This window comes from Drosophila biarmipes, chromosome 3R (assembly GCF_025231255.1).
Source record: "Drosophila biarmipes strain raj3 chromosome 3R, RU_DBia_V1.1, whole genome shotgun sequence".
Classification (NCBI taxonomy): Eukaryota; Metazoa; Arthropoda; class Insecta; order Diptera; family Drosophilidae; genus Drosophila; species Drosophila biarmipes.
This window is the reverse complement of record NC_066616.1, coordinates 13,492,190-13,515,107: the sequence shown is the minus strand read 5'-3', so window position 1 is coordinate 13,515,107 and position 22,918 is coordinate 13,492,190. Positions and strand designations below refer to the sequence as shown.

Here is a 22,918-nt window from a genome sequence, read left to right as displayed (position 1 = left end):
TGTAATTCTGATCAAGAGCGTATAAACTTTATGGGGTCGGATACGTCCTTCACTGCGTTGCAAACTTCTGGCTGAAATCATTATACCCTCTGCAGGGGTATAAAAATACTGAAAAAGTATCGTTCGGCGGTTGAAAAGCTTTTTTGTGAGTAGCCCTGGTATTGTAGAAAGCGTCGATGCTCTCCACCTCTATTGCTTTAAATCGCCGGACGCACTGTTTCTGATTGGTTCTGATTGGAGTGTTCGCTGCCTGTGCATTTAAGTCGATTAACTAATTCCAAAACAGGAAGAGCAAATACATCTCTCCGCGAGTTCACCTTTACTGTTCGAAAAGCAGGTAATTATCAGACCATCTGGGGGTGACCTCAACCGAAGGTGCCTCCATCATCCCATTTAAGAGCCTTGAAATCAGCGGCAAATCCCTTTGTTGTTGATGATGCAAGCAATTTCTCCGCATTATGTTGAACTGAGTTTGCCGCCGCGGAGACCCACTCACACAACCGCCGGCGAGCTGAATTCGCACACCCACACAGTCGCAGAGTGCCTCGTTAGCGGAATGTGTAAAGGTGAAATAGAAGTCATTCCATACGAGCGCGCTTCAAGTAGAAAGCCCCACACCAGGGCAATCACACCCTGTAGAACACGCCACTGGAACAATGCAGCAATAACAATCTCGAACTGCTGTAAACTTCCACTATCGCAATTGGCTAATTCCCTGTGACGACGGCTCTTGATGAGTAATTTCGCATAAATTTCGTCTGCGCCGGGTGTCTCAGTGATAAGCAATTGTTGTTGTAGGCCGAGCTTGAAACGTAACGATGCCAACGTCCTTTCCAGTACAAGTTCAAGGTTAAATTCCCCACATACATAACACATATTACATATTCACCTAACGGTGAGCTCTGGAAAAGCACTTTCACTTTCAGAACTTTTCTCTTGCGTTTTCCCGGCGACGAAAGCTGCGCGTTAGAAAGCTCTTGCGGCACGCTTTTTGCGCATGCTGCTCTCGATGGGCGAAAAGGGAGGCAGATAAAAGAAAAGCTATTGAACTGCTCACGCACTTGCATAATGGCGGTGCGAGCGAGACGGAGCTGCTTTTGGGGCGAGATTAACTTGTCAAGGTCAGCGCCAGTGGAAACGTAGGTGGAAGTGGGACAGTGGGCTCCTTCACGTTTTTTGACAGCTGATAAGGGATCCCACAGCTGGTGATCGGTTTTTGTTTACCTCGCACACACCATCATCACGTGCTCATCTGACTGCACATATTTTAAAAATTAATAACACTCGATGATTCGTTGAACCCTCCGATTGCCGGCTGCGGCTGGCCTAGCAACGAGCTTTGCGCCAGTTAACTCCGAAGCTCCGCGCTCTTGGATAGACTTTTTGCATCCCCTGCTCGAAGGGAGTTAGAGGATGTTGGGTTCTGGGGTATCCCGATCTTCTCGAATTTATTTAGAGGCATTAATTCTACATTTTATCCGTGAAAATATTAATTTCTCAGATGTTTCGCACTCTTTGGTTGTACTTATTGCATCCCCTGCTCGAAAGGAGTTGGGGTGTGTTGGGATCCTGATTTAATTGAAATTATTTTGCCTAAATTTTTTTTTTTTATTTGCGAAACTTTTAGCATCCGCTCCTCGAAAAGATTTAGGGTATTATAGGAAAATTTTTTACCAATGTTTTTCCTTTTCCTTCCTTCTAAGTATAATTAACATTTTTATAATTTCTTAAATTTTTTTCATATAATGATATATTTAACATTTATAAAGATTTCCTTTACAATTCTAATAAAAGCTAAAAGTTGAAATACAAAATCGCAAATATCACAATTATTTTGAGGAAATATATCATAACAAAGAAACCATTGACACAATACTCATAGTTCCTCTTAATTGGAATTGGCTTTTTACACCACTGCCCTAGGCCTCATCAACTGAGTATCTGGGATTTCAAGTCTACGGTCGAGTATACCCTGGGATACACCCTTCCTGCTAGCTTCTCGCGAAAGTTGGCTCTTTAGGGGTGGCCTGTTGCGTCCGTCTCCGCCTCTTCGGGCCCAAACTCTCTTGCGGCTCTCGGGGCTTCTGCGCCTCTGCTCTCTTCTTTTCGGGCTACCGACATTCTGAGCGCTTTTGCCGCGGCTCGGGAAATTTTCCGCTTGCCAAAAAATCTGTGCGGCAGTCTAACTTTCTGCCTCGTCCTCGCCGCGTCCGACTTCTGATATATCCGGATTTTCGGCTCGAACTTGGAAGATACATAGCCAAGATACTCAACTCGGCTAGCCGCGGCCCTGTGTGTGTTGTGCGTGGTGTTGTGAGTGCAGCTGGAAGGCACAGGCGTCCATATCCCCGGACCAATCTTGACTGCAAGTGCGATCCCCGTTGGTTGCGTACTGCCCCTTTGGTAGCCAACAAAATGGTGAACGTAACCATCTACGACGAGGCCCCGCAGCTGAAGGTACGCCAGTGTCACGGGTCTGGAACTCACCCGAACTGGTCCATAAAGATATACATAATCAGTTGGCAGGCGGGTCTCCACGATGTCAGAGTCTCTGGGGGAAAACGAGAATTATGCAACTGCAACTGCGAAAATTCTGTCGGTCGCGGTCGGCAGAACTGACCTTCGGCGGTGCAGCGATGCCGACGACGACGTCGCTGCGCACTTTTCTTCCGCATGCTGCTTTCTCTCGTCCACTCTCTCCCCTGCTCGGCCTTTCTACGGCCCTCTCTCTGGGTCCTCCCACAGCCACCCACTCAAGCACTTCAAGTAGCCTCACTTTGTTTACATCAGCATATTCAGAGCGACAGATTCCGGGTATAGAAAATAGATATAGTATAAACATTGAAGGAATATCATTGTTTTTTAGATCATGCTTAAAAAAGACCTATTATTTTATTAAAATATTCGATTTATTAGACTTCGAGTTAAAAGGGTAGTCAAAGGGTGATTTCTAATGGGTTAGAAGCGTTCCATTTTGTCCTATTTGATTTTATCAGTGGCTTTTTTACATGCCATAGAACAAAATCATAATGGAATATCAGGGCCAAGCGTTATCATATTAGTTCGTGTTGATATTAATTAGTACGATATTGATTTATTTGAACTACCCTATATACATATATACAATATTTATGGTCACAGCGTTTAGAAAAAATCGATTGGTTGGGCCAGCATTTGGGAAAACCTATGTAGCTGTGCTGCCTAGTCGCTTCTATTTATAAGCTGGCAGTAAAACTTAATTTGGTCGATAAAAACATTATCGATGCCTATTCGTAAAAAAGCGTAAGGGTTATAACCACTACTCCACGTTTTCGGGCCCTAATTGTGTTTCATAATTTCCTTACAATATTGCACAAGGGGTTGATTTAGATTTCAGGGAACTCGTTATTTCGGCAAAAACTGGAATTGTGAAATAGATTGGTTTTTGTTGCTATGGAAAGACTGCTGACTACTTGTGTAAATAGTCACTTGTGCCGATATCTAAAGACAAGGATTGCGAAACTTAAAGCAGTTGTTTACAGACTTGGAATTGTCTTCGATAAACCAACTTAAAAAAGTTTAAACCATTTTAAAATGGAACAATGCCAATTGTGTAAATTAATTTAGCCTCAAATTGAATAATTCCGATTAATTTGCACATAAAATTTATAAAAATAATGTTTAAACAATTCCCCCTATACCCGATTTTAATGCGAATTCACCAAACAATGTAGTATCACTTTTCTGATCTTCCAGCCCAACGAAGTACCGCAAAACATGGCCGCCGGAGCTGATACCCAACTGGAGCACATGTGCCGTCTGCAGTTCGACTCGCCTGTGCCCCATGTCCGCCTGTCCGGAATCGTGTGCACCATCGGACCGGCCTCCAGCAGCGTGGAGATGCTGGAGAAGATGATGGCCACCGGCATGAACATCGCTCGCATGAACTTCTCGCACGGATCGCACGAGTACCACGCCGCCACCGTGGCCAATGTGCGTCAGGCGGTGAAGAACTACTCGGCTAAGCTGGGCTACGAGCACCCCGTGGCCATTGCCCTGGACACCAAGGGACCCGAGATCCGCACTGGTCTGATCGGAGGCAGCGGCACCGCCGAAATCGAGCTGAAGAAGGGCGAGAAGATCAAGCTGTCCACCAACAAGGAGTTCCTGGAGAAGGGCTCCCTGGAGGTGGTCTACGTGGACTACGAGAACATTGTCAACGTGGTGAAGCCCGGCAACCGGGTGTTCGTCGATGACGGTCTGATCTCCCTGATTGTGCGTGAGGTGTCCAAGGACACCATCACCTGCGAGGTGGAGAACGGTGGCTCCCTGGGATCCCGCAAGGGCGTGAACCTGCCCGGCGTGCCCGTCGATCTGCCCGCCGTCTCTGAGAAGGACAAGAGCGATCTGCTGTTCGGCGTGGAGCAGGAGGTGGACATGGTCTTTGCCTCGTTCATCCGTAACGCCGCCGCTCTGACCGAAATCCGCAAGGTTCTCGGCGAGAAGGGCAAGAACATCAAGATCATTTCCAAGATCGAGAACCAGCAGGGTATGCACAACCTGGACGAGATCATCGAGGCCGGTGACGGTATCATGGTGGCCCGTGGAGACCTGGGTATTGAGATCCCCGCCGAGAAGGTCTTCCTCGCCCAGAAGGCCATGATCGCCCGTTGCAACAAGGCTGGCAAGCCTGTGATCTGCGCCACCCAGATGTTGGAGTCCATGGTGAAGAAGCCACGCCCCACTCGCGCTGAGATCTCCGATGTGGCCAACGCCGTGCTCGATGGCGCCGATTGCGTCATGTTGTCGGGTGAGACCGCCAAGGGCGAGTACCCGCTGGAGTGCGTCCTGACCATGGCCAAGACCTGCAAGGAGGCTGAGGCCGCCCTCTGGCACCAGAACCTCTTCAACGACCTGGTGCGCGGCGCCACCACCATCGATGCTTCTCACGCCGCTGCCATCGCTGCCGTCGAGGCCGCCACGAAGGCCAAGGCCGCCGCCATCGTGGTGATCACCACCAGCGGCAAGTCGGCCTTCCAGGTGAGCAAGTACCGCCCACGCTGCCCCATCATCGCGGTCACCCGTTTCCCCCAGACCGCCCGTCAGGCCCATCTCTACCGTGGCCTGGTGCCACTCATCTACAAGGGTGAGTCTTCCGCCATCCCAAGAGATGCAATCTTTCTATTCTATCTTGTCTTGTGCTCGCAGAACCCGCTCTTAATGACTGGCTGAAGGACGTCGATGTGCGCGTCCAGTTCGGCCTGCAGGTGGGCAAGAAGAACGGCTTCATCAAGACCGGCGATTCCGTCGTTGTGGTTACCGGCTGGAAGCAGGGCTCCGGCTTCACCAACACCATCCGCATTGTGTAAGTTTCTGTTTTACTATGAACCCTTAGAAATCTCTTATTAATCCAACTTATTGTCCCTTTCAGCACCGTCGAATAAATTGTATCGCTCAGGAAGTACCTGGAACCGTCGCAGCTGCCGCGGGCGTCGCGTTGATTACTCTTAATAACCAAGTTAATTTATTAATTACACAATATTCGGAATATTGGAAACTGCAGGAGGCTGCTAGACCCGCTGTCAGAAGCGCCGAAGGCCGGCCCGGGCCTCAAACAGACACACAAATATAATATACCATTGTTGAATAATATAGATTTCTTCGAAAAGTATAATAAAGTCATCACTGTATTTATGTATGTATGGAAACTTGAGTGGAATTTTGTTAGCAAGGACTTTCATATTATCTTGTTTAATTTATTGTTTGAGAATTGTGCTGGCAAACTAAGGGATTGCTCTGCATGGGTCATAAGTTTTAAGCTCACTCGTTCAGTTCTTAGAAAATGTATGACTTTTTACGCTTTGACAAATAACATATTAGACTCTTTTGGTTTTGGTTTCTCAAAAATTCCTCAAAATTCATCCGTACGCAAGAATCGTTTGCCAAAGGGCAAAACCGCCTGTATGTTCCCTGTCGAGCCTTAGGTATCGCTGCTATGGGAGCAATTGCAAAAAGAAGAAGGTGAGTGGTGGGTGGCTAGGTCCTAGGGCAACTACTAACCAATCTCCGCTAGGAACCGCCGAAGTTCCGGCTGGACCGCGGACCCTTTGCCTCCCAGTTGGACTACCAGTCGCGGCTGCAGTACCAGGCACCTGCTCTGAGCGTGCCCCTCAGCGGCATCATATGCACCATTGGGCCCTCATCCAACTGTCCGGAAGTGCTCCTGGAGCTCATCCGAGCGGGGATGCGGGTAGTGCGTATGAACTTCTCTCACGGCACCCACGAGTACCACTGCCAGACGATTCAGGCGGCCCGCAAGGCCATGGCCATGTACGTGGAGCAAACCGGTCTGCCCAGGACCGTGGCCATTGCTCTGGATACCAAGGGTCCGGAGATTCGGACGGGCAAGATGGCCGGTGGCAGTGATACCGCTGAGGTCGAGCTGAAGCCCGGGGACAAGGTCACTTTGAGCACCAAGAAGGAACTGGCCGATAAGTGCACCAAGGAGAACATATACGTGGACTACCAGCGGTTACCCGAGCTTGCGAAACCGGGGAATCGAATCTTTGTGGACGACGGACTAATTGCACTTTTGGTTAAGGAATCCAAGGGGGACGAGGTGGTCTGCCAGGTGGAAAACGGTGGCAAACTTGGCTCTCGCAAGGGAATCAATTTGCCGGGCATTGCGGTGGATCTGCCCGGGGTAACCGAGAAGGACAAGCAGGACCTCAAGTTCGGCGCGGAGCAGAAGGTGGACATGGTCTTTGCGTCGTTCGTCCGCGATGGAAAGGCGCTGAAAGAAATTCGCCAGGCCCTCGGACCTGCGGGTGAAAACATTAAGGTCATCTCCAAGATCGAAAATCATCAGGGGCTAATCAACATAGATGAAATTATCCGAGAATCGGACGGCATAATGGTGGCCCGAGGTGATATGGGCATTGAGATCCCAACCGAGGATGTTCCGCTGGCCCAGAAATGCATCGTGGCCAAGTGCAACAAGGTCGGCAAGCCCGTGATTTGCGCCACCCAGATGATGGAGTCGATGACGGCCAAGCCACGACCCACACGTGCCGAAGCCTCGGATGTGGCCAATGCGATCTTCGACGGATGTGACGCCGTAATGTTGTCCGGTGAGACCGCTAAGGGCAAGTATCCGGTCGAGTGCGTCGTGACCATGGCCAAGATCTGTGCCAAGGTCGAGGCGGTCTTGTGGTACGAGAACCTGCAGAACAGCCTCAAGAGGGAAATCCGGACGAGTGCCGCCGATCACATTTCCGCCGTGACCACAGCCATCGCGGAGGCGGCCACGGTGGGTCAGGCCCGGGCCATCGTGGTGGCCAGTCCGTGCGCCATGGTGGCCCAGATGGTCAGCCACATGAGGCCGCCGTGTCCCATTGTGATGCTCACGGGATGCCAGTCCGAGGCGGCCCAGTCCCTGCTCTTCCGGGGCGTTTACCCACTGCTCGTCGAGGAGATGGTCATGGGGAGCCTGAACTTTCGACGCATCATGCAGTCGGGCCTGAAGCTGATGGGCAAGATGGACATCCTTGAGCCGGGCCAAAAGGGATCGGTGGTATTGGTCAATGCCATGTCGGCGGAGAAGATCACCTTCCGGCTCTTCACCATCCGGCAGCAGACCAAGGAGGAGCGGGATCAGGAGGAGCGATGCCGGAAGCTGGCCCAGGAGCAGCGCTGCAAGGAGCGGGCTGAAAAGGAGGCCTGCGAGAAGCACAAGCAGGCGGAGAAGTGCCGGAAAATGTTCGAGGCGGAGAAGTGCAAGAAGAAGCAACAGCCAGCGGCGTGCCCGAAGAAAGAGTGTCCCAAGGAAGACGATGAGATTGCGAAATGCATGCAGATGGAGAAAGAGCGGAAGCGGAGGGAAGAATCCGAAAAGTGCTGCAAACTAGCTCAGGAACAGGAGTCTGAGGATTGCAAGAAGGAAGACGAGTTGGCCAAGTTAGAAGCTGCCGAGGAGGCCAAGCGTGCAAAGGAGGACGAGAAAAGGGAGGCGGAACTCATGACCTGCAAGCAGATTTGCGAGCAAAGAAAGAAGAAGGAACAGGCTGAAAGGTGCAGAAAGCAGGAGCACGAAAAGAAATTGGCAGAAATTGAGAAGAAATGGAAGCAGGTCGCGGCCAAAAGAAAGCAGAAAAGGGAAGCCGAGCTCTGCAAGAAAATGGCGCAGGAAGAGGTTTTGAAATCGGTATGCAAAAAGCTGAAGGAGTCTCTCTCGGAACCTGACGACTCGAGCAAATGCAAAAAATAGGTTTAAAGGACTTAATAAATTCTGTAAATAAAGTAAATTAATAATATTTTAAAATGATTTTTTTTTTAATCAAGGGCTTGTGTTAGGCATCCACTGAAGATGCGCTTCTTCGCCCACCTGGCCACCAACACAAGGCACTCCACTCAATCGATAAATTGCCCGCGAATCCCAATTCAAAATGCACAATCGATAGGTTCATGGATAGGTTGCCTATCGAATTGCGCCACGCCATGTAAACAAATCACGTTGAATTTCCTCAAGTTGTGAAACATTAATGCTAAATAAGTTACAACTCGGCTATCACCAGGAGGAGCTAGTACCATGTCAGTGCCGACGACAAAAGCTACCACGGCGACGGCAACCCACGCGGTTGTCCAGGCCGTGGAGACCTACATTCAGAACCAGAATTTGCTGGGCGAGATCGCCGAACTGGACGACATGCTTTACGATCTGGTCGTAATGCACAAGGACAACGAGTTGGCCCTGAAGCGGGTGCTGCAGTGCATCCACAACCTGTTGCAGACGAACAGCAAGTGGAACGTACGCTTCGGCCCGAAGGTGTTCCACAAACTGGTCTCTGTGGTGATTGCTGACAACCGGGAGGATTCAGTCAGCCGGCGGCAACTTTTGGCCAACTTGCTGGTCTGCGTGCAGCTCCACGTGAGGAAGTTCCCGCGCATCGAAGCCAAGTTCGTGCTGCAGCAGCTCTGGTCGCTCAGCCAGAGCATTGAGCACCAGCCTCATGCGGGCCAGATCTTGGTCCACCTTTTCGATGATTTTATCAACAACCTGGGTAAGGATTGCGCCCAGGAGCTGCTGGCAGTGACCCAGAACCTTCTGCAGTCTGAGGTGCGCGAGGATCGTCGATCGGCCTATTTTCTCATGCACAAGTTGAAAGAGATCGAGGAAGTGCGGACCGCCGTTCAGTGCAGCGAAATTCAGTGGAGCGCCTATGTGGGCATCATGGAGAACCTGGAGGAGCAGCAGTCGCACCTGGTGCTGCCCACTTTGAGCACGCTTCTGCCGCGCTTGGGATTGATGTCTAACGACTTGAGTGAGGATTGGCTCGGCTGGCTAAGGATTCTGTGCATACGGCTCTTGGGCGACAACAACATCCTAGTCCTGCGTTGGACCTTGAAGTACTTCCTGTCACATTTCAGCTTGGCTCGGCTATCCCGCTTCAGTCTGTTGACAGAATTCCTGGCGGCCACCAATCGAACGCAGCTTTACAATCCGGAGGTGGCCGACTGCCTCACTCAGGAGCAAATAAATGGTTTCATGGCGGAATACCCGGCAGAACTTTTGCTGGAGGCCCTGGTTGCAGTTCCGTGGCATTGTGTACCCCTGCTCCATTGGCTGATGGGCTGGGAGCTAACGCAGTTGCCGGTGGTGTCCAAGGATCTGTTATTCCAGCTATGCGCCCGCATTCGCGTCCTTCAAAATACCGTTTTGCGTGGCGCTGCTATTAAATATGTCATCTTTTCGTTAAGTGTAAGTTGAACTGCCATATAATTTTTATCATTAAATGATTTTTTTTGGTTGCCTTTTCCAGCACACAATAGAAAGTCTGTCTTTGGGCGACTACCTGCTGTTCATTGAGTCTTTGTACAACACAATCGACCGATTTGAAGAGCATTATCGGCTAATAGACAAGATCGAAAAATGCACCGATTTAGAGGAACATATTGCTAATTTCAACACTCGTTGCTGCGAACTTGTCTCTCAAATGGACTACAAGTACGAAGTGTTCGTTGCGTTTTTAAAAAGACTACGGACAGTGCCGAAAGCCAAACACGGTTGGTGGCGTCTTTTACCCATATTTCTACACAGGGACCTGGATAGGCCCGAGGAATATTTGGATTTCTACCGCTCTGTCTATTGCGTAGATACATCATTGCTTGAGAGTGGTGTGAGTCTGGAGGAGATGCAGCGGCACCTTTTAGATCGCTTAGATTGCCAGACCAGAGAGGAGAAGTCCTTTGTGCGCGAGCACTGCGTGGATCTCTTTGTGAGGATTAACCTTTCAACGTGGAGCAAGTTGGCGGAGTTGAACCTTAAACCCTTGGAACTCTTGGATCAGGGCACTGAAGCTACATTTTCCACCTTGACAAACAGCTTGACTTCGCACAACCAACCACTAGAAGATGAGAAATTGTTGCCCGCTTTGATTTCGCGGGTTGGGAAGTTTAAGCCTCGAGAAGCGTAAGTAACAAGAGCCAAGTTTTTGCATTTCGTATATTCAAAATATTTATTAGGCAAGACATTCTAAAGTATGCGGTTGACAATCTTGGTGCAGAAGAGTATGAGGAATGCGTAGTGGATGTTTTGCAAAGAAACACTTTCCTTTTGGGCACCATGAACTGTGAAGAGTATATTAAAGCTCCGCCTTCGTTTGTTCTAAAAAAATTGCTGGAAGGAGAAACCACTACTGGCGATGCTCGGTAAGGGAGTTAATACTTATATTACTTTCTTAACAAACCACCACTTACAACAATAATATTAATTTCCTAGCATAGAACGCGCTTTTGAGCTAACCTTTGGCCAACGTCAGGATCCAGAAGCCATGTCTCGATTGCAATTTATTTCTTACGCAAAGAACAGCAGCGGCTTGGATGTTAGCTGTATCTGTGACGATTTGCTGAGAATGAATACCGAATTATCCAGAAAAAAACCTCGTTACTTTGCCAACTGCAAGGAGCACAGAACGAAAATAAGAATTGCAACAGCTCTGCTTGACCTAAGCGACAGGTGGAAATGGTCGGATGAGTTGTGGGAGGCCGTCCTGTGTCCCAGCGATCAGCCCAACATTAGCTTTATGTACGAGTACCTTGTATCCAAAATGTTGCCCAGCATTGGTCCTTTATTGGAGCAATTAAAGCTGCTCTCAACTCTGAAGCCCAGCCAACAAATGTCGCTTGTCTCTGTAGTACACATATACTGCTTGTCGCGCTGGGAAAGTCTTAAGGAAGAACAACTAACCACAATCGTTGACGTCCTCTTGCCTCTAACAATGGGAGCCAATTTTCAGACCCGTCTGCTGGCCCAGCTGGTTTTGTATCGTATTTGTACTCAGTGCGAAGAAAGCAGGTAATGTGTTTTCTATATGCCATCATTGTAAAATTATTTTTTAATAATAGGTATTTATCTACAGCATGCAAATGCCATTTGCTAATGCGTTAAAGAAGTCAATCGAGGCCACGTTGGGCGACAAGTTGGATGAGTTTCAAGGCGAAGCTCGACTTTTGTTACCCGAGCTATGCTTAGAGTGTCCCACATCCCAGTCTGGTGCGATTCTCTGGATGACGAATGCACCATTTGATGAAAACATTAGTTTCGTCAGCTGTCGATACGCCTTTCGAGTAAAACTTGAACGCGCTCGCGAGGCGTTTAAAGTGAAAAAGTCGGGACTGACACCAGAGCTGTCGTCGCCTTTGGGGGCTTCCAACGGAAATGTACAGAGAAAAATGAATCCGGTTGGAGATATATACCCGGAGAGTGACTTTGTCGATGCGGGCAAAGCGCCTGATAACCGCGAGCTCATTGTGGTGGCTTCCCTGATAGACAAATTACCGAATTTGGGTGGACTGGCGCGCACTTGTGAAGTGCTGGGCGTTAAGACCCTGATATTGGGTCTGAAATCACAGGCGGAAAAAAGCGATTTTACCAATTTGAGGTATGTATAAACGCCAATCGAACTATACAACATATCGCATTTAAACTTAATACTTTAGCATGACTGCGGAGAAAACTTTAAACATAGTGGAGGTTAAACCGGAAACTCTGGCTGAATTCCTACTAGAAAAACAAATGGAGGGCTACAAAATCGTTGGAGCCGAGCAAACTGCACACAGCACAAACTTTGTCGACTTCAAATTTCCCAAAAAGAGCATTCTGTTGTTGGGGTAACTAGTTAACTTGGCTTATTATTTCGAAATTTATAACATCCTATCTCTCAGGCACGAAAAGCACGGAATACCAGCGGACCTCATTGGATTCTTGGACTACGCCGTTGAAATCCCACAGTTTGGCTTGGTGCGCTCCTTAAATGTGCATGTGACTGGATCACTTTTTATTTGGGAGTATTGCAAGCAGCACTTGACCAAGGAGTAGTCCCATTTGTTGGCGCCCGATACTATAATCCAAGATTGCCTTATGAAACTTTGTACATATGTACCTTACTGTTAAAGCAGTATAAAATAATAAACTCTAAAATTTTAATAAATTATTAAAAACCATTCTTTTGTAAATATAATTGCGTACTATCATTTTAAAAGTCCATCAAGTTAAATAATACAATATTAATATTTGAAATAGTTGATAATTTGCGGCTTGTTGTTATCGATAAACTGATTTGTTGTCGATTTTCGGCTCGAACAGCTGATAGTCGTTGGCCTAGAGTATTAGATACCGTAGATTAATTTATTTAAATACTTATAATAACTATAATTATAGATAATTACAATATTACAAATTGTGCTAAGCCGTTTTTAGAATTATAGGCGTTAAAGTGGGCATGGCTGACAAATATGCACTTCTTAAGGCCAGAAAGGTTTTCACCTGCTATATACTTTACGACGAGCCCAATATACCCTATTAATTCAAAAGTAACGGGTATGCAAATAAACCACAAGTACATGGCAAAAGCGGCAGTGTTATTGAGACCAACAGCAAAAGATGATTTAAAAACAAATAAAGTTAAAAAAAACATAGTACAACAAATAACAATTTCACGAAACAACCATGAGCTTCTCAGAAAACACCTCCGATTCGGAATGGTGAGCACCCTAAACTTAGAGGGAACTCTAGTTCTTACTAAAATCAACTTTTTTAGGAAGGCGGCCAAGGTGAAGGTGCACAGGACCATCAAGCAATCCTCCAAGAGGGAGAAGGAGCACAGGTCCCCCAAGCCCAAGTACAACCAGAAGTTCTGCGAGAAGTGGCTCAAGATCTTCGAGCCGTGGCTGCGACGTGCGGCCGAGGATCCCAGCAAGCCCTTCTGTCGCGCCTGCCAGTGCGCCATGGACAGCAATCGCTGCCACCTCGTGCGCCACGAGCGGACCACCAAGCACAAGCGCAACCTGCAGGCCCTGCTCACCAAGGGCGAGGGGGCTGTGGTCCAGGAGTTCAAGATCCGCCAGAAGCGCAGCAAGTACTATCACCAGCGGAAGTCGGCCATGCAGCGGGAGAAAGAAGTGGAGGAGGAGCCGCGGGTGGAAAGCCCGGGCCTAAAGCCCACTCCGGAAGATGCTGTGCCCATGGTTATCCTTGCAGAGCCTAACTCCCCCTCTTCAGCCATCGAGCAGGTAACGGTGCCTAAGCAAGAGCTTCTTTCGGAGACGGAGGCCCCCACAAAGGGGGCTGAACTCTCATCCAGCCTGCCTAGACGGAGTGAGTCCTCCTCCGTCGCCTCCAACCAAGAGGGCCTCAAGTTACTCATGCAGATTCATCAGGACAAGAACGAGCTGATGGACTCCTTCCGCGAGCTGATGGGCAGCCAAAGAGCACTGAATCAAACACCGCCGCCCAAGGAGAAGAACCATATCGACCTATTTTTTGAGAGTGTCAGTTCCAGTGTAAAGGCTCTGTCCCCTAAGTTGGTGGCCGAGGCCAAGATGCGGGTGTCGCAACTGATCTGCGAACTGGAGCTGCGCGGCCTCAGCGAGAACAGTCCCAAGGAGGCGATGCAGCAGCCTAGTTTTAGCGGAATAAGTTGAGCGAGTCAATCAGTCTTATGACTGATTTTTGTACATAATTAAATACATTATTTAAATACCAAGTGTATTTTCTGTAAAAAAATAAATCATACTACAAGCGTTACCTTTATATTAAGCTAAATAAAAACATAAATATAAAACATTTGAAGAAATCTTATTTCTTTTTTAAAATTCTTTTTCAAAAAGGAGGAAGGTAATCGAACCCATCTGATTATCGATAGGCAAAACATCAGGTCATCGGCTTCCATCTACAAAGCGAGACTGCATTTAGTTGAATTATGTATTAAATTTTACTAAATAGAGAAGTTTATAGCCTTAAAGGGCTTGATAGATATTAAACACATTAGCATGTGGATCCGGCCGAAATTGTATAAGAAGAGGACCACCAAAAACGAGGAAAACGAGCAGGAGGAGACTGCATACGTCAAAAAGGAGGATTATATGAAGGTAAGGCTGGAAAATGTCCACATAATTTACGAGGATTAACATCACATGCGTTTGCAGTGCGGGAGGACAAAATCGCTACTCACCAATAGCATCACCATATCACCAAGGAGAAATCAGCTAGCCTACTCGATGCCGATCCCCCAGAACCGCCAGGAACTGCTCCAGAGCATCGGTCGGGATCGAGAGGTTCTGGGAGCCTACTTCCAAAAACTGTCCTCGCAGCGAGAGACATCCACTTCGCCTGATGCAGCACCACCTAATCCTCCTGCTCCCCAGAGAAACAGCTACGACCTCTTCTTTGAAAGCGCCTGCATCAGTGTCAAAGGCTTGCCACCGAAACTGGCCGCTGAAGCCAAGAGCCGCATCTCCCAGATCATCACTGAGTTCGAGATTCGCGCCATCTCGGAAATGGAAGCCCAGCAGGAGCGCCAAATGCAGACGCAACCCAGGGTGGATGGTGCAACTGGGATCGTCTACGAGTTTCGTCCATGCTCGTAAAGTAGGTTGGGTGTTTGCCTTAACTCATCTCATACAGTCACTTCACATTTGGACGTCATCTTACTCTGGACTATCAAAATTCACAATAAAATTTAAAGCGTTCTACATTTAGTAAACACACAGGCGGTCATTTGGTCGTGTTTCGGCCCTAAATTGTTTAATACGTTGATTTAAAGTTGGATCGATGGACGGAAAGCTGAAAGTATGCATCATTGGCGCCGAGGGCTGGTAGGTTCTCCAACTGCCAAGCTGTACCCTCATCTAACTCAACCGGGATTGCATTTTTCAGGGGCTCGGCCATTGCAGCCGCCGTGAGCAACAATGTCTTGAAGGGAGACTTCGACAGCCGGGTGCACATGTATGTCTACGATGAGATGATTCGGAACAGCGTCCTATCGGAGATCATCAACAGTCGTCATGAGAATGTCAAGTATCTGCCTGGGATCAAGCTTCCCAAAAACCTGGTGAGGGCACTATCTTTTGGTTCTGCAATGCGAAACAGAATGAAATGAAAATACTTTTTAGGTCGCTGTTAATGATCTCTTGGAAGCTGCCCAGAATGCAGATATCCTGATATTTTCCACGCCACATGAGTTCGTCAAATCCTACTGCAACATCCTCTCCGGAAATCTGAAGGAGTCGGCCTTTGCCGTGTCCATGACCAAAGGCATGGTACGCGTCCGTGGTGCGGAGATTGGTCTCGTGTCGCACACCATCAGCGAGCGACTTGGCATTCCGTGCTACTCGATGATGTCCGCTCATAGTGCCATGGAAATGGCTCAAGGGAAGTTGTGCGAGGTTACCATCGGTTGCAACGATGATGCTCATGCCAAGTTGCTGACTGCCGTCCTGCAAACCAACAACTGCCGAGTTATTTCTGTTAATGATGTTGATGGAGTGGAGCTCTGTGGAACGCTGACGGACGTCATTGCCCTGGGAGCAGGGTTCGTCGATGGGCTGCGACTGGGCGAGAACGCTCGGGTGGCCGCCATCCATCTGGGCATTAAGGAGATGATGCGGTTTATCAAGACGTTCTTCCCGTCCGCCAAAATGTCGACATTCTACGAGAGCTGCGGTGTGACGAACTCTGTGGCTTCGAGCTATGGTGCGTACAATGCTAGGAAATGTAATATATTCGTTTTAAACATTATTTACCATCCTCTATAGTCGATAAAAACGCCACCTTCGCAAAGAGTTTGATTACCTCGGGGAAAACTATCGAGGAAATAGAAGCCTACCTACACAAAGGTCGCAGGATACTAGGACCCAAGGTGGCCAGTGATGTAAATGTATTGTTGGAGAGGGAGCTAATGCAACACGAGTATGTCAAAACAGTATAAGTTGAAACATACATATACGAAAAATTCCTTTTAAACATACAGATTTCCGCTTTTTACGGCCATTCATCTCATTTGCCAAAATGAAGCTTCGCCGGACCTTCTGGTGGAAGCACTGCGAAATCACCCAGATTTGAGGTATAGTACTCACGCCTTGTCCAAGATAATCTTAAGCCATCCTTATTCTTTAAACAGCAATTCGTCGATATCGCAATTACTTATCCATGAGAAGGGTGAGCCAAATGTGGACCAAGTGCTAGGTCAGGTAGCTGACACCCTTCCCAAACTGAGGACCGCCTTAGATAAGGTATTGGCGGAGGCCGGAAATGAGAATTTAAAGCACTTAAAGGTGACGGAAGACTGGACGGAAGTTAACGATTACGACGTCGAAGAAACTGATCGCCGACAAATGGCGTCACAGGATGAGATCGAACAGCTCCCCAGACAACTGAGTGTGCAAGCTGCCCGGCTTCATAATGACATCCGAGAAGGGAATGTGCAGGTGGCCTTCAATATGGACATCGAAGAGGGCGAACGGCATGTGCGGCTCTTGCTGGAGGAGGACAGAGACGAATTTAGAAACCAAACGGGGTCTTTAATATCACCCCGATTGGTTGCAGGCCAAGAGAGTGATAATGGCAGGATGGGTCAGGGAAACTTCATAAACTCTTCCTCTGATCACATGGCCACCAGAGGTCCAGATACGCCTGATGTCCTTGACCTGAGTTCCGAATCTGAGCCACTGAATCCGTTAAATAAAAATAGCAAGCCAATGGATGATGCGAAACCAAATCCCTCCAAACTTTTAGAAATGGCTAATTTGAAATCTAAAATCGACGAACAAGAAGCGGCTAATTTTAAAGCTCAGGAAAATCTAATAAAATCAATTAGGCAAACTATTCAAGCTCTCGGTGATAAAGAAAAAATGGAAAATCTAATCGCTAGCAGTCAACTAAAGGAGGAAGCTTTCCAAATGAAAAGCCAAGGAGAGGAGGAAGCTTCTCAATTGAAAGGCACAATGGATGAGGAAACCTCTGAAGCAAAAACAGAAAAGGTGACGGAAACTTCCCAACTAAAAAGCCAAACAGAGGAGGAATCTTCTCAAATATTCGAGGAAACTGTTCACATAAATAATGAAATGGAGGAGGAACCTTCTCAACTGAATAGCCAAATGGAAGAGGAAGCCCTTGAACCTAAAAAGGAAATGGAATCGTCAAAACTGAAAAGCCAAATGGATGAGGAATCTTCAGAACTGAAAATCCAGATGGATGAGGAATCTTCAGAACTGAAAAGCCAAATGGATGAGGAAACTTCAGAACTAAAAAGCCAAATGGAGGAAGAAACATCTCAACTTAAAAGTCCATTGGATGAATCCGAATTTATAGGTAAAAACGCTGATGAAGAGTCACTTCTAGAAGAAACAACAGGTAAACATCAGTACAAATTGAGATCAAATACTGAAAACCTTAAAGCTCTTATGTTCAATGAATCCGAAGAGCATTTGGAGGCCGAAAAGCATGTTGATATGAAGCTGCAGGACGAACACGATTTTGATTTGGACGAGGAGCCAGCCATAGAAAAGAAAAACCGTACTTACACTAAAGAGAACATGGAGCTGGAGGAGCTGCTCGAGTGGCAAAAGCTAATGCGACGAGAAAAAGATAATTTATACTCCTCAGCAGAACTGGAAGACCCCGCAGCTTGGGAAGAAAACTCCAGGCTCCCGATCGAGCATGAAGACAGATTGCAGGATATGAGTAGCAACCAGAATGCAGAACTCATTCAAGTACGAGCTGAGAAACAGGTCAGCGGAGCTGAGGACCAGAGTCTGTTGAACAAGGTGGACGATGCAAAGTTTCGCTACTATAGCGAAAACAAAGCTGGTGAGTCTGGTACCCATGAGTGGGATTGGTTAAAAAACAATGAGGGGATCGAATCCGAAGAGCGCATGACCGAATTTTCCACCAACGAAATAAATGAAACTCTCAGCAAATCCGACCAGGATAAGCTGCAAAATCTTACACATCAACTTAATGAAGCCTTGCAGCATGATTTGGACATAATGTCGGCTAGCCGGGGTGATGAGTCCAAAGAAACCCTGTCCGGTGAGGACTTCGATCCCGAAGCTGCTAAGAAAATCACTGAGCAGCCTGGAAATCCCACTCCCTCCCAAATTCCCGCAGTGCCATTGCCGATGCCTTTGCCCAACAAACAGTCCCACATCCGCGAGGGCACTCCACAGTTCCAGAATCAGCCCCGATCTATTCCTCCACCGTCGCCTCAAACCAAACCGCCCTCGCCCAAGGAGCAGCAGCCTCATCCCATCAAATTTGAGCACATGGATGAAGTCTCTCAGCCTGAGATGTCAGTTGCTGACCAGGAGGTCCCTGAGATGTCAGTTAAGGACCAGAAGGTCCCGGAGTCTAAGAAGGTATCCAAAATAGAGCCCGTAATTGAGCCGGTGGTAAAGGATGCTTCTACACCGCCACCAAAACTCAAAGGGGAAACTTCACCTACAAACAGCCGGCCACAGAAAATAAGTCACAAAAGTGACTCTGGTAAACCACCTGGAGAAGGCACTCCTGCAGAACAACGTAAGACTACGGGAACAACTGAAAAGCAACGGAAAAATATAGAAAACCAGAAGGCCCAGCTGGAAAGAATGGGCAAAAAGATCAGCGTTATGCGAAAGGGTCAGGACCGTCGGGTCAGCTACAGGGGCGAAAACCCCTTCAGGGGGCAGCCAGATCTAGACTCGAGGCCGCCGATGGACACCAGCCACGAAAATGAAAGAGCGGGGGAGTCCCAAGGACTGGGCCACCAGCGTCGCAAGGTGGTGGTGACGGCGCCCTTTCATCCCCCTATCAATCCACGAATGCGCGTGCCACGGCCACCCTTCGATGGACGGGATCATGAGTTCCACACGATGAGCGTCAGACCGATGGGGGAACACTTTGTTTCGACGGTGAAGTGGTACCCCATGCCCGCAAGTCAGAGGCAGAATCGCACCTCCTTGGTGGCCACCATTCAGGCGAAACAGTTTGGCGCACTACCCAGCCAGGGACAGCCCATCCCGCGACCCTGGTTGAAGATTCCCTCGGGAATGCCACGCACACCCACGTTTACAAAGATCATTTGCGCCCTCCAGTTGGGACTGCTGGCCACCTACCTGGCCCAGCGAAGGAGGGACTAGTCGCTGGTTAAGCAGCTAAGGATGCAAAGATTTGACGAACCCTAGCTCGGCGTCTCGATTCCCCTGATGCAGGCACAAGCAGCTCTAATGAATATAGAATACTTTAATTTTTATACAAATAAAGGGTGTTACGTCTCATCTTATGGCTACAACCAGATCAGTTCTTGCAGCTGCTCCGTCTGCACCGGCACAAAAGGTTGTCGATGGAAGACCAGCCTGTTTTCCTGCGACTGTAGTGGCCGGAAGTTCTTTTGCAGCGGGCGACCCAGGTTGTCGCGGAGCTGCCAGAACTTGGGCAGTTCCTGGTGCGAGATGGGCAGCACCTCGCCGAACACATGCCATTGCACCACCGGAGAGCAGGGTGGTGTGGTTAGGGAACCCTTGTACGTGAAGAAATTGCCTCTGTCCAGGTTTCCCAGCAGCGACCCCAGGGTGATCCGCTCCTGCACCGTGTAGCTGCTGTTGAAGTTTCCCAAATGGAGCAGGGAACTAAAGACTTCATGAAGTCCGGGCTGGTAGAACGTGGGACCCGCCTGAAACAGAATGGGTCGCACAGTACCAGTATATCTGAATCTGAAATGTAGTTGTAATTAGTTGTAATCTTCACTTACCCTCACAACCTTAAAGAGCACAGCCAATACGGTCACTCCGTCGCTTTTGTTCAATGCTTCTTCAAGAGTCAGATACTTGGTGTTCCGATGGACCATGTGCATCTCCAGATCAAATCGGCGGCCGTTGAGCACATGCTCCGATCCCTTGCTCTCCGGAGACCCCCAATGGAAGTGCACACCCTCAGCCTCGTAGCAGTCTTGCATCAGACCCCCGGTAATATAGGGTCTCACGCCGTAGACGGTCGCCGGAACCTTAAACTCAACTATAAGCAGAATGTATTAGTTTTCCATTGCGGTGAAAGGCAATCCTTATAAATACCCGTGTGTCCATTATTTGTCATGGTTACTAGGTCATCAAAAAACTCATCGTATACCCCAAATACCAGTGGGGGCAAGCTGAGAGGTATTGCTTTGCGTTTGCTGATGGCAATTGGCGACTGATCTGAACCGCCACACTGAGGGAAGTTGTCCTGCCACCTCGCTGGCGCTTTGTAATCGAAGTCATTGGACCTAAAATCTGAAAAATATTTAAATAAATACAAAAATAACTTTCTAAATCAAACGTCAAAGGCATGTAAATTATAATTAGATCTGGTGATTTTGGGATACACCATGAATTTTCCATTATATTTATATTTCTTGTGTAATCTCCAGATCCCAAAGGGCTGGTCACTTTGCAAACCATTAGGAAGGCCGTTGAAGCAATTTCTGCACTTGCCAATTTCCAAAAACGTCTCCGCAATTTCAGCGGTATCGCAGAGCCTACGGTTATGTCTAAGCGTAGCATAATTGCTTGATTTCGGGTCCGGACCATGGAAACCTCCTTTTGTTTACATTGTTCCAAACGACGGATCGCACACGCCGGTCTTATAACAATGGATGGTACTTCGACATCTACTCCGCCCCCGAAATTGACGCGCTCATTGGCTTTCATGGGGCATTTGTGGATGCAAATTTAATTATTGTTATTATTTACAAGCCACCGGGTTGTTTGCTATCCATTAGATGAACCGCGATGAGACAGTTTTATGGGCGTCGAGTGTGACATTCGGCGGTTTGGCTGGAGGAGATGGCTCATAAATTCTCCTATGAGCATGAGGCATGCGTAACAGGCGGCGTTTCACCTCAAAATGTCTCAAAATCTGGGGTACTGGGTCTGGAGACTGGGCCTATTCGATCCATTGATGGATGTCTGGGGTGTCTCAATATCAAGGAGATCCACTGCCGTATTGTGTTCTTCGGATGCGACACAGCTCACTGGTTTGCATTTCGGTACTCACTTGCGGCGAACGGCAAGAGAAGCAGAATGCGCTGATAGAAGTCGTCAAAAGCCGGAAAATGCATTTTCCACCTGATCACCCGCTATAAACCTAGACCAAATTCGAAGCACGCCGTAACCCCTGACCGAAGAGCAAAGCTAGCCACGCACGCGTCTCTGCAGACTGAGCCACGATCGGCTTAGGCCAAAACCTTTATACCAAAGGGCCCAGTCTGCGGGGTCTTGGCTTCCGTCACTGGTAGAGCAACATTGTCAAACGCTCGACGGAGCAGCTATGATGGTAATCTCGACTCGAAGTCGTCGTACCCGGCACTGGAGTTCGGGCGCCATTACCCCAAGATTGCAAGCTATAATTGAAAAACGGGGTTCGATAGGGACAAAAAAGATTACACAAATTGAAATTCTTTGACATAACTTGTGCAGTCAGTCGTCCATTATCTAGGTTTTGCTGCTCCTTCCCCAATATATCATCCTGCTTATAAAAAATATGTCTAAATATACAAACAAATGAAACATTTCACATATTTAGGTTGAAGGGAAAAAGCTTGTTCCTTTCTGCTGATGTAATTGACAAGAAAGATTAGTTGGGTTATTAAAAACTTTTGTCGTAATTTTAAGATTTAAGATATCCTCTAATGCTGTCATATAGATCAATTTTTTTCTGTTTAACAGTGGCGGATCCAGGAGTTGCTTATAAGGGTATATACAAAACATTTGATAAGTACAAATAAAAAATTTGAAATATAATAAATATTTTGATTGTAATTTTATATATTTTTGGCTGAATAAAGGTAAAAAAATTGGAACACAGCGCTTACTTTACTTGTATTATCTTAATACTATTTTTTTTTTTTTTTAACCTGAGTGCGGGATACGTATTGTTATTTAGAATAGGAAAGAGAAGATGTAAGACCAAAGGTACTTGGTGTTATATTATTTATTTTAACTCACTCCAACATTTTTATTTTAAAAGACAATTATAATTAAATAATTAATGATATACCCCGCAATAATACTTTTTTGTAACATAGTTAACATGCCTTATTTCATATCACCCATAAATCATGTTTATTTTGATCTCTGCTTATGACATCCTCTCGTCACATACATGCACAAGTCACATTTTAGGCTTCTTGTTGGTCCTTGAATTATGTATATGTTAATTTCGAGCTTGGCTTAGAAAGGCAGCCAGACTGCAGACTCTTGAGATCCAGTTCTCAGTTGAACCTCTGTTGCAGCTGCGGAACGCAAAGAGTTTTCATTATTTCCCAGATGTATCACACAATCGAAATATAGAACATGGCTTGTATAATTTTTACTTTTACAATACGAACTTGAAACAGCTTTCAGGTGAGTTTGTTCAACAAATCAGCTAAAATTAAATACAGAGTTGCAAATCGCGCGTGGCAGAATCTTTTGGCTAAAAGAGACAAAAGTTTTTTGCATTTTCGTTTGGTAGATTTAAATGAGTAACTAAGAGTGTAACTAAGGTCAAATAAACAAATTATAGAGTTTTTTTCTATATGTCAACAATAAAGTGGAGATGCTAGAAACGAAAACTTATTGTTGACAAAAAGGTTTATTCGATGTGCCA

At 47.3% G+C, this 22,918-nt stretch overlaps 7 protein-coding genes across 10 annotated transcripts; 6 read left to right on the top strand and 1 right to left on the bottom strand.

Annotated features, from left to right (window-relative positions):
* The first annotated feature begins 173 nt into the window (after positions 1-173).
* Positions 174-5,687, top strand: LOC108031608 (pyruvate kinase). Of its 3 annotated transcripts, none has more exons than XM_017105197.3 (4): positions 174-337; positions 3,736-5,125; positions 5,188-5,344; positions 5,411-5,687. In XM_017105197.3, exons 2-4 carry the CDS (start codon positions 3,757-3,759, stop codon positions 5,421-5,423), a joined length of 1,539 nt encoding a protein of 512 aa, XP_016960686.1. In that variant the 5' UTR covers positions 174-337; positions 3,736-3,756; the 3' UTR covers positions 5,424-5,687. The 3 variants fall into 3 exon arrangements, with proteins under 3 accessions (XP_016960686.1, XP_016960685.1, XP_016960684.1); XM_017105195.3 differs by lacking the exon at positions 174-337 and adding an exon at positions 2,184-2,457; XM_017105196.3 differs by lacking the exons at positions 174-337; positions 5,411-5,687 and adding an exon at positions 2,182-2,457 and having other exon boundaries at positions 5,188-5,348.
* A 172-nt stretch (positions 5,688-5,859) lies between these two features.
* On the top strand, positions 5,860-8,299 carry LOC108031090 (pyruvate kinase). The gene is made up of 2 exons (XM_017104297.2): positions 5,860-6,000; positions 6,053-8,299. The coding sequence occupies exon 2, from the start codon at positions 6,224-6,226 to the stop codon at positions 8,243-8,245; it is 2,022 nt and encodes a 673-aa protein (XP_016959786.1). The 5' UTR covers positions 5,860-6,000; positions 6,053-6,223; the 3' UTR covers positions 8,246-8,299.
* A 157-nt stretch (positions 8,300-8,456) lies between these two features.
* LOC108032081 (uncharacterized) lies at positions 8,457-12,467 on the top strand. Its single transcript, XM_017105905.3, has 7 exons — positions 8,457-9,736; positions 9,798-10,447; positions 10,501-10,686; positions 10,757-11,332; positions 11,397-11,918; positions 11,977-12,147; positions 12,202-12,467. The coding sequence occupies exons 1-7, from the start codon at positions 8,567-8,569 to the stop codon at positions 12,353-12,355; spliced, it is 3,429 nt and encodes a 1,142-aa protein (XP_016961394.1). The 5' UTR covers positions 8,457-8,566; the 3' UTR covers positions 12,356-12,467.
* Positions 12,468-12,860: 393 nt separating this feature from the next.
* On the top strand, positions 12,861-14,085 carry LOC108031007 (protein suppressor of variegation 3-7). Of its 2 annotated transcripts, none has more exons than XM_017104207.3 (2): positions 12,861-13,020; positions 13,077-14,085. In XM_017104207.3, the coding sequence occupies exons 1-2, from the start codon at positions 12,986-12,988 to the stop codon at positions 13,957-13,959; spliced, it is 918 nt and encodes a 305-aa protein (XP_016959696.1). In that variant the 5' UTR covers positions 12,861-12,985; the 3' UTR covers positions 13,960-14,085. The 2 variants fall into 2 exon arrangements, with proteins under 2 accessions (XP_016959696.1, XP_043950352.2); XM_044094417.2 differs by having other exon boundaries at positions 12,901-13,020; positions 13,081-14,085.
* A 102-nt stretch (positions 14,086-14,187) lies between these two features.
* LOC108031769 (uncharacterized) lies at positions 14,188-15,022 on the top strand. Its single transcript, XM_017105476.3, has 2 exons — positions 14,188-14,406; positions 14,464-15,022. The coding sequence occupies exons 1-2, from the start codon at positions 14,308-14,310 to the stop codon at positions 14,902-14,904; spliced, it is 540 nt and encodes a 179-aa protein (XP_016960965.1). The 5' UTR covers positions 14,188-14,307; the 3' UTR covers positions 14,905-15,022.
* On the top strand, positions 14,951-19,577 carry LOC108031767 (E3 ubiquitin-protein ligase lubel). The gene is made up of 6 exons (XM_017105474.3): positions 14,951-15,132; positions 15,194-15,368; positions 15,430-16,009; positions 16,072-16,225; positions 16,287-16,379; positions 16,437-19,577. Exons 1-6 carry the CDS (start codon positions 15,089-15,091, stop codon positions 19,432-19,434), a joined length of 4,044 nt encoding a protein of 1,347 aa, XP_016960963.1. The 5' UTR covers positions 14,951-15,088; the 3' UTR covers positions 19,435-19,577.
* LOC108031768 (carbonic anhydrase 15) lies at positions 19,523-21,596 on the bottom strand. Its single transcript, XM_017105475.3, has 4 exons — positions 21,326-21,596; positions 20,365-20,562; positions 20,046-20,308; positions 19,523-19,967 (listed from the first exon to the last, which is right to left on the bottom strand). The coding sequence occupies exons 1-4, from the start codon at positions 21,387-21,389 to the stop codon at positions 19,581-19,583; spliced, it is 912 nt and encodes a 303-aa protein (XP_016960964.1). The 5' UTR covers positions 21,390-21,596; the 3' UTR covers positions 19,523-19,580.
* Between the last annotated feature and the right edge of the window lie 1,322 nt (positions 21,597-22,918).